Source organism: Poecile atricapillus, chromosome Z (assembly GCF_030490865.1).
Source record: "Poecile atricapillus isolate bPoeAtr1 chromosome Z, bPoeAtr1.hap1, whole genome shotgun sequence".
Lineage (NCBI taxonomy): Eukaryota > Metazoa > Chordata > Aves > Passeriformes > Paridae > Poecile > Poecile atricapillus.
Window position 1 is genome coordinate 138973754 of NC_081289.1, and position 19108 is coordinate 138992861.

Here is a 19108-nt window from a genome sequence, read left to right on the forward strand (position 1 = left end):
TGGTGTGATAGAGAACCCCAGATCTACACACTAATCTAATTACCATCTTTGTTTACCTGTGGGTCCTTCCAGCTACCTTAACATCATTCCATTCTATTGCAAGCAATAATTGTGTAGAGATGCTTGAAAATTGAACACATGAAGAGAAACAGGGCTGAAAACTCACCTCATCCCCCGAGACAGCCATGACTACTACAGACCTTAAAGCAGAGGAGGAATTTCCTCACTGTGAGCTGTGTTTGGCTGATGTAAGCACAGCCAAAGAGCACTGCCCTAGAACTGGCATTGTCTGCCAGCTGTTAAAAAGTGAATTGTTTCTGGACTCCTTGGCCTATGGCAAAGGCACCTTCTGAAAACCTGGTGCTCTTTGTCATGTGGCTCTCACTTATGACTGGAGATGGCTTTAACTCTGGAACGTGGAACCAGTTCACCTATTCTTCCACCCAAACTGGCCTTGGAGGTACTTTCCTGCTGCAGGGCTGTACAGCAGCTGCTGAACTGCTGCAGTTCACAGCTTTCCTACAAAGCATAAAGCACCACGGGCTTGGGATCCTACCTTGAGTAATGACATCTGGTAAGCTTCATCGCCCTGTGCAGCCAGCCTTTTCTCTCCGAAACTGCCATGCCAGCTACATCCACACTTTGGCTGACAGCATTTGGGGAAGTGAAAAGAGACTTCAATGCTTTGTGTTATGATTGTACAAGTTGTCAGTCTTGAGGTTCTTTGACTAACTTCTGCCTTCTCCTGGGACAAACGGTTCTGCTCAACCAATGAGAAATGCCAGTGATGCAAAACCAGAGTCTAAACATCTACGTGAACTCAAAAACAGCAGGACAACTCATGGAAGAAAAATCCACTGAAAACTACTGATACAAAGAATGTACCTCTGACTTTGGAAATCCCTGAGCTGCCAATTGCAGGAAGCCAGGAAAGAATATTGCTCTTGCAATTTTCCCTCTGCTTTATGACTGACTAGGCTAGGAGATGGGAAATGTGTCAGAATAAGTGTTGGTCTGACTGACTATAGTTGTCCTTTATTTTTTTTCCTGTTTTCCTTGGAAAAAGTGAATCCATGCTGTTGAGATTCAAGCAAGACTGGTTCCCAGGGTAGCACTACTGTTTATTGAGACAGAGGAGAACTGGAAGAAAAGAAAGCTTTATTTTTAACCTTTTTCTCCCAACAGCTGCTTAAAGTGTTTCCATGAAGAATACTTGCAGATATAATGCCCAGCATTTAGAATACACAAAAGCCATAGAAATATAGGTGTCCCAGAAAAAAAATTCTGGGCGTTATTTGTTTTTTTAAATTGTAAACTCAAAAGTCAAAGCTCTTTCCTGCTGAAAGTGGAAAACAAATAACTACTTTTAAAGGTTTTCTTTTGGTAACAAAATGCCCTGTTTTACAAGTGGGTCTATTTGCAACATGTGCCTGTGGGAAAGGAAGATTGCTGCAGGCTTGAAAAAACACTGTTGAACCATTACAGTGTCAACATGCTAATCTGGATTTGGAACAAGATGTGCTTTAAAGACCATCAGACAGACAGAAATTTCTTTCTGTGATCACTAAACTCTATGAATCTTTTACTAAACATAAATTTCACTAGAGCTAGATGACAGCTCCTTCCAATAAAAACTTAGAAAAACCCTTTTTTTAGAAAAACTCTTTTTTTTCTTAAAAAGCCCTCAAAATATTCAGTAAGTTCTTAAGCACCAGCTCACAATGACTTTCTTTTAGATACACAAGGATGCTACCAAAGCCAGGGAACCAAGCTATTCTCTAGCCCCATGCTCCAGTCTTGATTGATTACAGAAAGCTGAAAAGCAGCTATTGCAAAAAGGAAGGTGGTTTAACTCAGGAAGGTGAGCTGAAAGATGAGCAGATAGAGCTTGAGGTGGTTGGACTGATGTTGGATCAGGGAACTGCACAGACAAAACCTGACTTTTGAAGTCAATAACTAGGTACAGCCTTTGCAGTGTAGACAATTACTAAGATAAGATGCAGTTTTACCAATTGTACATCTGTATGTCAAGCAGAACAAATGAAATCTGTGACAGTCTTTTATAGGATACCAATCCAATTTTAAAGTGCATGGTACAGGGATGAGAACAATAGACACAGGTTAAGATAAATCTTTCTGTTTTGCTGTACTTTCCCAGCTAATTTATTCAGTCATTTTATTTATTTTTTCATAGTATGGAAATCTCTGTGCATGCTCTTCCATAATAAATTTGGGCAAACATTACTGTAAGAATGGGGATTGACAGGTTGATTCCGTCTTTCATCTTTTTTTTTTTTTTTTTTTTTTTTTTTTTTTTTTTTTACTGTAAGAAACAGCATGCAAGTCACTGGTAGTCTAACACTTTGCTAATTTCATATTAATTCATACTAATTTGATATTGATTTACACTGAGGATATACTCCCCTGAAAAATGCAACTATTAGAGCAAAAGGTTAATATCACTGCACAGGCTCACAGCACAGATAAGGTCCATGGCTGAAATGCATATTAGAGACAATGAGTTTGTTTCAATCCTTTTTAGTTTCAAACCTTGCTTTTCTGCTGACTTCAAGTGGAGAGAGCTGGGAAAAAAAACCCTGCTAGGCTTAGTATCAATAAAATCACTACAGATTTCATGTGGGAGAAAGTTGTTTCCTGGCTCTGAGTTTACTATAGCCAAAGATATGGTCTAAAACCAATACCCTAACTGCTAGCCATCACTCTGAGGTCTTCATTAGACACAAACTTTGACAGTGCTGTCAAAATCTTAAATTAATCAGCTGGGATCATGACTCCACTGGTGTAAAGCAACATATTATTATTTGAAATCTGGAGCTCTGCACCAGTTATTGCCACTACAGGAAAGACTGTGTGTTACTGGTTTGTAAAAACTGATATGATCTACCCCAAAGAAACAGTATTTAAAGAGCAACACAGTGTTATTTTGCACTTTTTCCTCCTGTGACTGTTATGTACATCTGAGAACTTGCTTTTTCACAGTGTCATTCTCTATTTATGTTTCCTTAGTGCTTTAAAAAACCCTCTGTAACTTTTCCCCATTCTTGTCAGGAAGAAGTTAAAAGTCCAAAATATTTCATTAGGAACGCAACTGCCTTCCACTTGGATGAAAAACAAGTCCCATTTAGCTTCTTCCAGATGAAAGGACTTTTCCTTTGGAATTTCTGCTTCCCCCTCAACAACCATTGAGTGTCACTGTCATGGAAATCAGAATGGATGCCAGGGGAGACTGGAACAATCAGCTCAAAATCAGCCACCCTGCACCAGCTGTGGTCACTTGAGTGACACCAAAGCCTTCTTCTAACATCCTCCTCAAGGAGCTGCACTAAACAAAGGTAAGGGGATAGACCCTGCTGATTGCAAGCATCAGCTGTGGGTTTGAAGCAGTGTCCCAAGTGCCCAATGCTGGAACCTCACTTTAATGTTTAATTTCGTGTTTAATTTTTAAAATTTGATTTGATCATTATCATAAACATTAAACAATATTTCCTGTTTAAATATGAATAGGCTGCATTATTTGATTGAAATGAGTGTTCAGATGGCTAATGCGTTTTATTATGGCCATAGAATTTTACTGTTATTTCCCCTCCAGCTGCTGCTGTTCCAGGGAACTCAAAGGGATTCAGTTTTCAATAAGATGGGCTCTATTGGATGGCATGGTGTGGTACACAAGCTTGCCAAGAAGAGTCTTTCCCAGCCTGGGGATACTGCTGCTGGTAGTTTTATACCACTGATGAGTGGCTGTTATGGTTCAATGTCCATACAGGGACCTCTGAAAGGCTCCTCACTGCCTATCGCCCCCCTACCTCACATCTCTAATTTGCTTTTGGAATGCCAGCTTCCATTTTTGGTTATCCTGTGATAACGTCCTCTATCAGCCAGTAATTGAATTTTGCAGACAAGTGTCTCACTGGTTTCTCCCATGCTGGCCCTTTATGCATGGTAGGAGTTCCTTAAAGAGAACTGCAATCCCATCTCAGTTCCCTGAAATTTCTCCAAAACTGCTCCCCCTGTGCTCACGCTTGACTTTGACAACACTGCGGCCATGTGTGCACTCAAACTACTGCTCCTCTTGCTATGAAACTTACAGTTTTCTCAACTCAGTTTTCTGGTTTTGTTTCTTCTTCTCTACTCATCTTGCATTGTAAAAAGTTTGGAGTTGAGCATGCCTCTAGCTTTGTAAAGTGTACAGTCCTTCCCCATGACAAGCACTTCTCAGCACTATCTTAATTAGGGTGAGGTGGGAAACAAGAATTCCATTTAGCAGAAAATGTCAAGTTTTCATACATAATTTTTGTTCCAAGCCAATGACCTTTAAAATATGGTTGGACAGACATCATCACTCTTCCCTCTTGAACACCCATGAGCACAGACATCAGGATAACTCAACAGCGCAGGTAATCTGTGCCATCAGAGTATGGATTACACACTGGAGCACTTGTTATTACACTAAGTCTATCCTGGAACTCAGAAACCTGTCCAATAAAAATTTTATCGAATCCTTTACTTTTGTCTCCAGAGTAGGAATAATGAAAAATTAGCATTTTTGCCTGAAAAAATACCTCAGTCAGGGCTAATTATCATGTGGATAGTAAGTACTTAAGAAAGTTGCTTTCTAGCACAATGCTTCAGTACATCCAGGCCAAATGTTGCTGGCAAAGCACAGTGGTAATGGAACTGGAAATTGGTAACAGTTCTCTTTGATTACGAAAAGAAGCATTTACAACTTTGTTATGATGAAAGTTTAGCCTAGTTAACCCTTTGGAGCCATTATAATGAAGAAACAAGTCCTTACTACAACATCATTGTGCAACTCCATCAGGAGAGATGATCCCACTCCTTGTGTTAGGGAGTAAAATTCTAAACATTTACAAATTGGAAAAAACTAGTTATAGGCCTTCGAATCCAACATTTCTGTTGAATGTAATTTCTCCAGCTTGTAGAGGAATAGGTATTTAAGGGAGGTATTCTCTGACTTTTGCCATACAGGAATTTACTTAAGCTGGCCACAGGTCTACAGAAAAAGGGGGGAGGTAGAAATGAACTTCAATAAAGTGGTTCATCCTCACCAGTTTTAGAAGTGAATGAATGATTGTATTGTAAAATGTCTTCCTTTTTGATTGCTGAATCTCAAACAAACAGCTGAGAATAAACACCTAATCTTTCTAAGATGGAAGGTATTGTAGATGACCATAGCCCACGCCCAAATGACTTGCCCCAAATATCACAGCAAAAATGAGACCAATACAAGTAAACTCTTCTTATTTGCAGACCTGTATTCTGCTGTCTGAAAAATGGTGACCTCTGCAGTGGCAATAATGAGAAAAATCTACAATCTATAATATTTCCAATCAAGTATTTTTCAATATCTTGTCTTCAATACTATCACCATTTCTGATTGCTTTGAGGCTTTAAAAAAATGTATGTATTTTGGTACATCTGAATTTGTTTCTTTCAAAGACAGAAGCAAATTTGGAATGTGCAGAATGAGGGCAGTAGTGTCAGACAACACAGTGGACAGCAATAAAAATTGAAAAAGACTTCTTAGGGTTTGTGGGTCTCTGAAAACATGGCATACCTCCCAATTGAATATTCAAAAATATATTGCCTATCTTTATTTTAAGTGGTTTAAATAACAAGCTGACCCACAGTCTGAGAAAATTTGCAATAAGGATTTTTTTCATTGAATTTGTATTGTTGGACCTGATGATCTTAAAGATTTGCTCCAAAATTTGAAAAGATTCTACATTTCAAAAGAATTTCAAATGATTCCACAATTCTGCAAAATTCTCTTTTACTTGAATTTTGCACAAAAATAGGGCTTCTCCTGCTTCCTTGGAGAGTTTAATTACAGACCTCAAAATTGTCTTATTGCAGACATTCAAGCGCACACACACACAAGTGTTTGACAGCCGTGGAAACTACAGATTGTCCTTATGCAACAGAAGACACTTTCAGCAAAAAGGACATGTCCTGCTGAGTCTCTGAAGGGACCAGATACTATTAATAAATAGATATGATCTATCACACAAAGGCAGATACCAGAAAACTCAGAGCTGTGACCCTCTAAAGGTTTAGAGCGGGTATCCACCCATGAAACTGTGTGCTCCCTGAACAAGATGTGGTCTCTGTAATAGCAGTTACAGCACTGAGATGGATTCCTTGCTGCAGCAGGCTGAAACAGAGAAAATAACTGCAAATCCTCTCCAGCAGCAAGACAGAGTATGTAGCCCACATGATTGTGGTGTTCCTGTCTTCTATACAGATATTTACAATATGCACTTACATGGTGCTCCACATCCGCAAAACCAGGCCCTAATTGTATTTGGTAATCAAATCTGCTTCTCCACTCAGGTATTGTACAGCTGGCAATCCCAAATGAGTACGACAAATAGGTTCAATTTTTTTTTATATATATATATTTTTATTTTTTTTTATTTATTTTTTTTTTAGTGCTCTCCTTGATTTTTCCCCAAACCTGATGCAAAATACAGCAGGTATAAATGATCCAAGAGGAATTCCCAGAGCCAAGATATTTATATTAAAAAAAATACTGGAAATGGGATTATGTTAATGGAAATCAGTCCCTCTTGCATTCTGAAAATATCTTGCACTCCATTGTATGAGTAATATTTGAAAAAGAACCGCTTTCTCTCTCCCTCCTCCCTGTTTTCTCCCTGTGTCTATTACAAAGATTTTAATAGAAAGACATTCAAATTGCAACACTCAGCAGCCCATGAGAATCAATTATTTTTATTTTTTTTCAGTTGCTGGTTACCATATTATTTTGTATAATTGTTGATGTCTGTCATCTATATTATCTCACCCAAAAAGTGATCGGTCTCTCTCTCTCACACACACACACACACACACACTCCCATCCCAACAAAAATAATAACAACAATTAAAAAAAAAAAATTAAAAATTCTAAACCCCCTTCACAAACTAGACACGACCTTGAGAGAACAAAAACAAGAAACAAAAGAGATTAATAATAATAATAATAATAATAATAATAATAATAATAATAATAATAATAGTAGCAGTAGTAGTAGTAGTAGTAGTAGTAGAGAACTGCCCATCTAGCTAATTCATCTGCCCAGTAAGTGCATGTGTGTGGTGGATCAGATAGGCTTGATGGCAGGTGATGGGGGTCGGGGCTTTGCACACACTCTGAAAGGGTTTTGATGATTGCAATTACTCGCCCACGCTTTGACACAGCACACAATGAAAGACTACAATTAGACAACTATTATTCCTAACTGCTGATACCAATGATGTCCACACAAAGGCAGCTCACTGTCACTGCATTATTCACACTGGAGGTACATTTGTGTATGTGAATTTGTGACGGGTGCCCGTTGCTGTTTGTATTTGTGGCACTGTATAAATTATCTAGATTTATGCACACTGTCTCTGTAAATCTCTCTTTGAGTACACAGTCATGCAGATCGCTCCTCTGCCCCTCTCCCTGCACATGGAGAGGCAGCAGATCCCCTGGTCTGCACTCAGAGCCCAAAGAAAAACTTACACTGACATTTCTGGGGTTTGGATGAGGCTTTGGATGGGTGGGTGGGAGACAGAGGTGCAATTTTTGTCCTGAGCTCCTGTGTTTTCAGTCTCTCTGGTGCATATTTCCCTTGCAGCACCAGGATTTGTTCTTATTACCAAGAGGTTTACTTTACTGCAGAAGATTAAGACAGAAGATTTCTAAACTGATTTTAGAACAGGACCTACTACCTCTGTTCAGCAGACACAACCCAGTGCTCTTGAGAAAAGTTTTAAATGGGATGTGTGGGGATTTCTGCTCAAGTCAGAGCACACTGGCCATTGTATGTCACTGGAGATTTTGGGATATAACTAAATATGGTGAATTATTCCAGAATCATCAGTTTCGAAGAACTAATATTAATAATACTTAATAAGAGAAAGTGATTGTTAGCAAAAATATCCAAAGTCGATTAATCTAATTTGGGCTACAGTAGTCTGACTGAAAAAAAAACCAACTAGACAGGGAATTAATTAAGAATAGCTATTCTTTGCTAAATGTACACTATATCCTAATCTGAATGAACATATCTGTGTAGAGAACCCTTTCAAGAGCCCTTTCAATTTATTTTATCCTCTGGTAAAGGGAATTCTAGTCAAATGTTGCCAAAAGGAGTTAAATCACCAGTGGGACAAGGCTCTGTGCTCTGTGCAGGAGTAGAGCTGCAGGATATGCCAGGGCCAGGTTTAGCCCTTTCTCTTGCCTTTGCTGTGTGCATAGCAGTCCTCACTGTAGATACCAGCAAGATGATCACTGCATGAGTAATATATTGTTAGATTTATAGTGACTAACTTAGGTCATGTGAAATCCCAAAGCAAAAGCAAGTTAGCCACAATTTTCAAATCAATCATGTTTTTAATTGATTTACTGCTGCATCATCAGGATGAAAACATCCATTGAGCCCTGCAACACACTCATATCTCCTGACAGTAAACATTTACTCATGGAGGTTCTTGGACTGCACTAAGAATTCCTCACAGGAAAGTCAGTCACAATGAAATGAAATGCAAGTGTACCCATTAATGACCAAATCATAAGGCACAAAATAATAAAAAAAACCAAGAGCAATAAACCTTTTCAGGGAATAACATCATTGTTAATGAAGCAAGTAATCAATAGACCATTGTTTGAAAGTGATGCTTGTTGCATGACTGTTGCATGACTGTTGAATAACAGCAGCATCCTGAAAAATGTATCTTGAAAGTAGACGCTCTGTGAGAATGGTTTGGGAATCTAGGAAATTTAGGAGGTTTTTTGCTGATGGCAAAGATTTGGAAATCTACGTATTTGGATTCCTCTGAAAGGCAGCACCCAACTTTTTCTAGCCCCTAATGTCCAGGTTGTGATTTACCATCAGGAAATAGCAATTCAGGTACCAAAAACAGTGAACCTGCAGGAAACTGAGACCCCAGGAATGTGCTCAGATGATCATCTTGTGCTGATATCTGTGCTTCCATCAGTCCTTCCTGCGGTTAGGAGACTGACCAGGGAAAAGAATAAAAATTAGTGAGCAGGGTGTCATAGATGGGGGTGAAGCAAAGAACTGTAGCAACTTATGTCACTCCCAGAGTTGAGATCTTTCAACCAGGGGTTTTTCCTGTCATAGGAAGAGAAAGGACAAGGAGGAGAGCTGAAGTGAAACAACAGTGCCATGTCTTTCCCTTTGTCTGCTTGCATTGCTGGTGTCCTTTCCCTGGGGCTGTTTCACCCAGGGAGCCAGCTTGTGGAGGTTTCCTAACACAAGTGCACTTGGCCTGAGTCAAAGCAGTTCCTTGTCATAAATCTCTGGGGCTTTCTTTGGGGAAGCTGGAGTTAACAGCACGTCTGGCTTTGCCAGCTTTTGGAATGGTGGCATCAGGCAGCAGGTGACAGGGCTTGTCACTGTTTGTACATGTCAAGCGGGGAGCAAGGGGGACTGTGCATCAGAGCTCAGGGCCAGGTAGATGTACTTTGCCTCCTGCCATCTCGCAAACTGTCCAGGCTTCCTTCATGTCCCCAGTGGGGTTTCCAGCCACAGACATCCCCGAGATCTGACAAAGTGGTGACAGCCCTGCTGCTAGGCCTGTGGATTCACAGCAGAGTGGGCAGGGGATTTGCAGGGACTCTTGCAGAAGGACAGAATGCAAATTGGGTACTGGGGGTGCTTGCTTTGGTGGAGCAGGTGGCACTCCAAAGGGCAGCACCCCACATCACTGGTCCTGCTTCCTACACTGGGTGTTTCCCAACAATTCCCTGCTTTTACAGTGCCAGGAGCAGAACTCTGTAAAATGCCTGTCTATCTAACTAAAAAGTAGTGCACCATGTTTTCAGGGCTGCTGCCTAACTACATGTGAAATACTTGCTGTGAGTGCCTGATCTATGAGAAGGAAACTTTCCAGCTAAAATTCCCAGCACTCAAGAAAAGAGCCTCTGCAGGGAGGAACCTCTCTAGCAAAAATCCTAAGCAATCAGATCCCGGCTTGGATTCACATCTGGGAGCCACATGTCAGAAAGGGCACTCATTCCTCAATCTGGCTGTCCAGGACATTTGTTTTCCTGCCTTGGGGAAACCCTGTGGCTTTCCAAGACCTGAGTACTGAAGCTTTCCACAGAAAAAAAAGGAACTCCCACAGCTGACTGTACCTTAGACATGGAGCAGCTTATGGGCACCACAGTCTGTACCCACAGCATCACACACATTCTTTTAGAGATTATGTCCCCAAACTTAAGGCAGGTTAGTCATAAATTGACTCCGTTGGCTTTGGTGAGATGGCACAGGGTTTAAACTATGCATATGTTTAAGCACCTGGCATATGAGACTTTCTCTCTAGTGCACTTCTCTCTCCCCTGGGCTTAATTTCAACTCCTTCCACTTTATAGTCTGTGGCCTCTGCTGTAAATTCAGAGAGCCAGGGAACTAATTTTTAAAAAATATTTTCTGCTTGAAATATTACAAGTAAAGAACAGATGAGAATATATATCAGTTAAATGCCTTTTTAAAGGCATAAATGACAGGACATGACATGACACTGGATTTTAAAATGAAGTACAGTAACAAGGAACCCCCAGCTGGAATTTCCTAAAATATGGCTTTCCTCCTCTGGAACCACTTTTAATTTTAAGTGCTGACTTTCCTGACCCAGAATAAAGTTACAGGCAATGTTTACTAGCCAGCATAGAAGGGAATTGCTCCCTTATTGCATTCCAAGCATTCAAGTCACTGAAAATCAATATAACGAAGTAGGAAAGAAAGAATAAGAGCCTACCCCTCCTCTCCCCCCTCCACATGCACCAACAGACACATCCATAGAGCTGTCTCTCTCCTCCCCAATATGACAGGTAGTGGCCCTCTCTAACCTTAGAGGCTGGCAGTGAAGAAAGATGAAGTTTGTCACATTGTTCCTGGGCTGTAAGTTGTACAGCTAGGTCACCTCCAATTTTTAGCTAGTCAGTCAAGGCTACCTTTCCACGAGCAGTGCACAGCTGCCATTCCCCAACAAATAGTGAAATGATGAGTCCATGTCACGGTGGAGGACACCATCTAAACTCTTGGTATCCCCTTCAGTTTGGTAACATGATGGGAGATGACAGGGACATGAGGTGCGGCTGTTGTGAGGCAGGAATCTCCAAAACAGGTCTCTTTGTGGAGTCAGGGAAGGGCTGACCTCTGGACATTTCAGAGACACAGGGAGCTGTGAAGGGGTGGAAGGTCCTGTCTGAAAACTGCTACTTCAGGGCTGGAGGAAAGAGGCTGATCACTACTTGACACCAGAGCCTGAAGGCAGACAAGATGCTGCAGCAATAATCCAGAAGATATCTTCCTGACGTCTTGTTTTCCTAGTGCACTTTGGTGCTAAGATGGGAGGAAGAGGGGAAAAAAGAGGGAATGAGGAATGACTCACTTGTCGATTACTAAAGTTTCTGCAGAAAGGCTGCACTGCTCTGAAAGGAGGTTGGATCTTCAGTAACAAGGATACTTTTGATTTCTCAGTGGCATTCAGACTTGTTTGTGGCAAAAAGAAACCGTCCTGTCTACATCTCTGTGTTCTTCTTCCAACACCAAAGCAGAGATCTGGTGCAGAAGTGATACTCTCTCCTGTCTCTCCGTGGCGTGGTCTGACTGCATGCTGTGCTCTTTAAGAGTGATTTTGTTGGCTCCTTGGGGCCTGAAAGTGCTTCTGACCCTGGAGGCAGTCAGGGGAGGTGCCTGGAGAACCACAAGGTTAGCAACACTCACCAAGTGCTGAAATTTGTCACACTGGGAAGATAACGTAAGTGGCTTTGCCATATCAGATTTTTTGTGCCACATGGAGCATTACTTCCCCTGGTAACAAAGATAAAAGAGAAGAAAAAGGCAGAGCCCTGGTTTTCTAGTGCTGTGAACTGAAGGCTGACCAAAGATGAAGCCTGTGAAAGATCAGAAAACCCACCCTTATTCTGAGCATCCCCAATCTGCTCTTTAAACACATCCCTGGATGTATCTCTAAACGACACAATCTCTGCCAGTCCTTGGAGGCCAGAGCCTTGCCTACAGCCTGACAACTTTATCACCTCATTCCCTCCTGCTCACTTTCACTCGTCTTTTGGTGCATGGGGTATTCAGGGTGATGGCTAGTGCCAATGTTAATGGGAATAACACTTGGAGGCTGCTGGAAGGAATCAAGGCCTCTGTCTTCCCAAGCCATCACTGCTTTGCAAGCTCTGGCTCTCACCTTTAATGTGGAGTCAGCTTTCTTGGCACATGGAGGATTCACCCTGTGGGATATTTTGCTGACTTTTCTCTTCACCTTGACTCAGACATGCACAATAGAAATAGCAGCTGTGGACTCCTATGGTTTCAGACCCTGCCCTGTTTCAATTAGAGGCACGTGGGTTTGCAGAGGAGGTTTTCAAGAAGGACGCGTGGGTTTTCTTTTGAGTCTTAACACAGAGAAAAAAAAAGAGTTGCAGTGAGCTGCCTGTTTCTCCTGAGTATCCCCAAGTACCAGCAGTCAGTGTCCTGCTACCCTCCTTGTCTGATGGGGAGGAGCACAGAGTGTGCCCAAAGTGCATCATCACCCCTTCATACTGGTCATACTGACACAAGCCACAACCTGGCCTCAGTTTTGGGCCCCTCACGCCAAGAAGGACTTTGAGGTGGTGGGGTGAAGAAAGAGAAAAGAATGGAGAAAGGAACAGAGCTAGTGAGGGGTCTAGAGCAGCAGTCTGATGAGGAGCCTCTAAAGGGAGCAGAGGGCAGAGGGGCCCAGCCTGGAGAAAAAAAGGCTCAGAAGGGGATGTTCTCACTCTCTACAGCTCCCTGGCAGGAGGCTGCAGCCAAGTGGGCATCAGCCTCTTCTCCCACATTACAAGTGACAAGGCAAGAGAAAATCAGGCTCAAGCTGACCAGGGGAAGTTTATATTGGATATTGGAAAAATTCTTCACTAAAATGGCAATCAGGAATTCAAACAGGCTGCCCAGGGCAATTACAGAATCGCCATCCCTAGAAGTGTTCAAAAGGTGTGTGGATGTGTCATTTGGAGACATGGTTTAATGGTGAACACAGTGGTGCTGGGTTAATTGTTTGACTCTATGACCTCAGAGTTTTTTTCCAGCCTTAATGATTCTGTGATTCTGTAAAGAGTTACTGACAAAGTCCTGTTCTCCCAGCAGAAGAACAGGACGAAAACACCAAGGGGTGATGGGCACTGCTGAGAGGAAGAGAGCTTGAAGAGCCATAGTGCTTCTTACCTCCACCCTAACCTGGTAACTCTGGGTACCATGGTGCAGGCAGGAGCACAGCTGCTGTGGTGATGAGGTCAGATCTGTGAACAGCTTAGTCCTGGGGCTGGGGAGGAGGAGGTGACCCTCCAGCAATGGAAGGGAGTCTCCCAAGGCTGCAGGAAAGGAGCATCTCCCAGTTATCCTTTCCCAGCTCAGGTACATCAGAACTCCTGGTGTGGAACTGGACAGAAGCTGATTTGGCCCCTAAGCATCTCCTGCTGCTGCAGGAGGGGGAAATAGGTGGGAGAGCAAAAGATGATGCCTGAGGACCCTTTGATGGCCATGCTCACACCTGAAATACTCAGTTTTAGGGTATCCCTGTGTCCTGGAGAGTCCCACAGAAGTTCTCACCCAGCAGGGTGAGAACTACATTGTGACCTAAGGAATGAAACCACTTCCACAGCTTTTCAGAGGTGCTCTTGTTACTGAAAAATAGTCTTCTCCCTGCCCTGCTCCTTCATCTCCCTCATTAGGCTGGAGGGAAATAGGATAGATCAGCTTCAACATTAGGCACCATCCTAGCCCAGAAGAGGGAGGAAGGGAAAGAGATGATAACCAAAAAACTGAGAAGCAAGGGTAAGCTAAAAAATATTTTGGAAAATAAAGAGAATTAGTTTTACATTTATCTATTCATCTATTCTTTTTTGTCTTTGAAGAATTCATATGAAGTTGTTCTAAAAAAAGTCAAGCTAACATCTTGCCTGAGACACTCACCTCTTGGCCCTGGGGAAAGGCTGCGTGCTCTGCAGCCTCCCATGAGGAACCTAACTGGCTACAAGGAGTAGTGCCTGCTAGAGGATTGCGACAATGATAGGGCTTAGAAACCCATCAGGATTTTTACAGCAATCTCAAGCTGTTTGAGGCCTTGCCCTCTGCTGTCATGTGCACACTCGAGATTTTTTTTTCTTTCTTGTTCAATAAATCCCTGGTTTTCTAGACCTCAGGAGCATACCAAAGTTTGAAAGTGACCCAAGTTCAAGCTAAAGGCTCAGCAGGAGACAAATAAAGGAACCTAAACTCTATTATTAAACGAGTAAAACCTCACGACATCTTTAGGTTTGACTTATATTTTCTGAGTCCTTGAAATTGTTAATAAACACCAAGAAAATGTGGTGAAGCTTTGATCCTCTGATAATATTTGTGAACTTATTCAGAAATATACTTGTCAACATTTGCAGACTTTAGTAAATTCTCCAGATTTTCAAGTTTGGGCAGCTTGTATACAGGAAGGGTTTAGCAAAGTCAGGCTGTATATGGTTTGAGTAGCAAGGCAGTGGGGGGCTGCAGGGCTACATTCTGTGATAAGGTGCCAGAAGCTCCCCTATATCTCACAGAGCCAATGCCACTGGACCTGCCACCAGTCCACACTGGCCTCCTGTGGCAGCACATCTGGCATATTTAAGAGGAAAGGGTGAAAACTGCACAACAGCACAGCAGCTGGAGGAGAGGACTGAGAACATGTTCGAGGAGCATCCCTGCAGCCAGCCAGGGCAGGGCAGAAGGAGGGGCAGGAGCTGCTCCAGGCTCTGGAGCTCAGATTCCCCTGCAGCCCCTGGAGCAGCCCATGGTGAGGCAGCTGTGCCCCTGCAGCACAGGGAGGGCACGGGGGAGCAGAGATCCAACTCAGCCCCTGCAGGAGCCCAGGCTGGAGCAGGGGGATGCCCAAAGGAGGCTGGGACCCCATGGGAAGCCTGTGCTGGAGCAGGGTCCTGGCAGGACCTGTGACTCCTTGGAGTATCCAGAGTGGAGCAGCCTGTTCCCGAAGGAATGACCCCATGGGAGGGATCCATGATGGGACAGGCTGTTCCTGAAGGACTGACCCTGTGGAGGGGATCCACACTGGAACACTTCATGGAGGACTGCTTCCTGTGGGAGTGACCCCACACTGGAGCAGGGTAAGAGTGAGAAGGGTCCAACCCTGCGGGGGAGGGACAAGCAGAGACAGCGTGCTGACATGAACTGACCAAAGTCAGAAACAGGGAGTGAAGTTAAGCTGAAGAAGAAAGGATGGGTAGGGTGAAGTTGTTTGAAGATTTGACTTTCATTTTGCATTACCCTCTTCTGATTTGGTTGGTGATAAATTAAATAAATTTCCATGAGTTTAATCTGTTTTGCCTGTGTTGGTAATTGGTGAGTGATCTCTACCTGTATTTATTTGACCCAGGAGCTTGTTGTGGTATTTTTTCTCTGCCCAGATGAGGACTGGAATGAGAGTGGCTTGGTTAGCACCTGATGTCCAGCCCAGGTCAACCCATGACACAGACTTTTAGATGCACGCATTACTATTCATGTCTCTGGCACGGAGTTAGAATGAGAAAGAGACAGGTCTCAGGCAGAAAGCTAGCATTGAAGTCAGTTTCCCCCAAGGCACAGCTCTCCTTATTGTTATTATTTCATCTGCTGACCAGTGATTAAAAAAAGAAAATAATTCTACCACATAGCCTTCAACACAGTTTTGCCTTACAATCCATTTTTTGAAATGGCCTAAATAAAATGCATAGTCATGGTCATGCATAACCTTGACCTACAGATATTCAAAATATAGCTCCTACTCAGAATTTGCTCCCTGAAGGGTAGGATAAATTTAACCAAACAGTCCTCCTGACTGAATCTCAGCAAAGACCAGCACCCTTTTCACTAAAGATATCATAAGGACCATGTTGCAAAATAAGCATGGCCAAACACAAACCCTGAACGTCCATGAAATGACTTTCAGCCTGCAGAAATATTTTGCACATATTAATTACACTTTAAATCACCTGCCTTAAATAGGAACAGCAGAACTACTTCAAAACTAACTTTGAAGTTTTCCTGCTGTGAGCAGGAGGATAGATTCCTGCATGTTCTCCAGACTTCTATTCCTACCAAAATGACACAGTTTCATGAAAACTGTACAAAGGTCTTGAAACCCGGAAAGCTGATTGATGAGGCACTGGCATTTTACAACTGCTGGCCATGTTATTCCTCCAGACCTAGAGACTGAATACCACAGTCCTGCCTCACTGTTGGCCATCTCCACCCTCCAAATACCGCCCATTGCCCCCAGCATGAGCCTGGGGATGAGAACTGTGTTTCTGCTGAACAACTGCATCACTTTCAGAGGAAGCAAAACCGGGATGTGTTTGAAGGTGTCTCTGTCTTAGCAGATTTGCATGACCAGGTCCATCAGCAATTGCTGTCTCTGGCATGCCTGGGTAGTCAGATGCTTTTCAAAGACTTGTGGTGGGCAGTTTTAGCCATGCATCTTTTCATCTTTTATAGCCACACTCCTTATGTCGGGGCCATTAGCAATATCTCTAAACTCCCTTTCAATCATGTTTTACGGTGCCTGTTCAGAGCATTGAGGTACCTTTTATGGTTGAGATGACACTTTCATTATAAGCTGCTGTTTTCTGTGGTTTATAACTTTCCCCCAAAATTACCTTTGAGGGCTGAAATTTTCTTATGTTTTCTTATTAACAGGCCAGCAGTAAATTTATTTAGAAAGTTGGAAGATAATCTCCACAAGTCTTTTGGAGCTGTCAAAACTTCAGGAAAAAAAACCCCAAACCAAGCAAATCAAAACTATTTTTGATCATTAAAGAGAAAATGTAGGCATGCACTCTGAGAATCCTGTAACACAAAAAAATGTGGTGACCACAGACTCCATGCGGCACCACTTTATTATCATTAAATTTAGGCAAAGGAAAAATTAAAGACAATGAGAAATTGTAAACCACTCAAATACTGTGCAAGCCTAATAGTAAGCGATGGAAAATGTACTTATGTTTATTGGAGGTTGAAGGACCTTTTCTGCTGGCTTCAGCATTTTGAGCTTACTGAGCTTTGTGCAGTGGGCCCTTACTACAGCATCAATAAATGCCTTTTGAATTCATAAGCTAAACGGTCTTTTCCATACAACAAATATATAAGAAATGCAGCTAAGGTATTTATCCACTGCTCTGAAGGTATTTACTCACTTTTCGCTACATATCTGTTCCAGATGGTCCTTGATAATGCTTATTGATGCCAATTATTTTCAGACTTTATTTTGGCTGAAGAACAGGAGTCACAGTCTGGGCATATGCTGCTTCCAATTGCATCTACTTTTCTTTTCAGGGAAAGAAAATGTGTATTGTCTTCTTTCCTACTCAATGCTTAAATCTGTTCTTGGGATATATTTGCTTTTTTGTGTGACGGAGGCTTTCATTTGAAGACCTGAACAACAACAACATGAGGCTGCTGGAGAAGATGGACACTTGTTTTGATGTAAAGTGATATAATCTTCACAACAAACAGGTAGATAATGAGGCTGCTACAAATCTACCTGAGCTTCTTTTAGATATATATCAAGAAGAAAATAAATATGAAGACAGATTTGGTTTAGATTATTCTCAGTGGATCTGCTCCAGTGTTGGCTCCAGCCAGTGGGTCCCTTTCCATTGGCTTTAATGGCTTTCCAGTCAGGCTCTAGAGTCTTATTTTACATTCAATGACCCAGTTGTTCATCATGAGGTTTCAGCAATTTAAAAGTAACTGGTGTTATATATAAATGGTTCACTTTCCTCATACATTTTACCAAAGCAGCTCCACCTACAAGATCCACCAAATTAATGAGAGTTAAGCAACTCTTGGAAGAGGGGCTGCAAAATCTTGCTTGAAATATTAAAATTTGGCATTAGCCTTCTGTTAGGACCCCCCTGTGCATTTTAACCTGTGCAGGACTGTCTTAAACAGCATCTCCTTCAGAACTGCAACAGCCTCTCATATGGCTAAATGCAGAAATCACCACTGAGTCTAAAATTCTAATTCAGGGAACTCTTAACTATGCCCCTTTTGAGAAAAGAGCTTAACTACTTTATTTTAATTTGCAAAGCAAGGAAACCTGAACAAACTCTCAAGGAAACACTCACTTAAACATTAGGTAGTGCTGAATGGTCTCAGCATGCCTGATCCAAATTGAATGAAGCAAACACCCATGCCCCCTCATCGGAGGTCACAAAAAAGATGATGTTTTCTCCTTATAATGTGAGTTACTTCATGCTGCAGTATGATATGCAGTATTTAGCACTGCATTTTAAGCTGCATTGAGCTCAAATGAATATAAATACCCAATGGTCATTCTCTTTATTAAACTAGAGATACACAAAGGACTAATAATCTGGTTGTCTTGTTGTTCAGTCTAATTATAGTAGGGAGTGTGAGGAATCCCATGTGACTCCTAACTTTGGATGAAAACAATTAATCTGCATCTTTCCTTTTTTGGCTTTTATTATTGTAATTATTTCAATTAATAAACTGAATATTCCACTGCCACATTCTGCTAGAGTGCATGCTGCTGACCAGAAGAGAAAAAGAAAATGAGATATTTTGCTTTTTCACATGATTTCTGCCCTGCTTTTGGGGTAAAATTTGTTTTGTATATCAGGGCCGTCAGCTCAAAAGCTGGATCCTGGAGAAGGATATTATAACAAAATGTTCAAAAATATTTTTGGTAATGGAGGCTGCTGTCAACATTTCTCAAGAATAGGCCAAGCACAAACCTTGAAGAGGGGCCCTAGGGAATGATTTATAGAATGGACTGATACAGTAAATGCAATTTGTTTTAATTAAAGTGATGGCTTATTGCATAATTCACATTGTTCTGGCTGAAATGACCGCACCAGGTAGTTTTGGAGAATCACAAGCTGTTCTCATAAATTCCATTAGCTGTAATGCAGCAAATGTTGCAGGAAAAAGAGTTTCATCAAGAAACATAAATGCAACATTCCTACTCCTCACAAGTTTACACCAAAATTAATTCTACAGAATGTCCTCAG

At 41.9% G+C, this 19108-nt stretch overlaps 1 protein-coding gene across 32 annotated transcripts in view; it reads right to left on the reverse strand.

Annotated features, from left to right (window-relative positions):
* CELF4 (CUGBP Elav-like family member 4) overlaps nucleotides 1-19108 on the reverse strand; it is a 670877-nt gene that overhangs the window by 109628 nt on the left and 542141 nt on the right. For 14 of the 32 annotated variants that reach the window (XM_058865121.1, XM_058865119.1, XM_058865110.1 and 11 more), the window contains exon 4: nucleotides 14005-14024. The exons of the other annotated variants lie outside the window; for them this stretch is intronic. In XM_058865121.1, the coding sequence (XP_058721104.1) occupies nucleotides 14005-14024 (20 nt within the window). The remainder of the gene's footprint in view (nucleotides 1-14004; nucleotides 14025-19108) is intronic. 32 annotated transcript variants of the gene reach the window in all.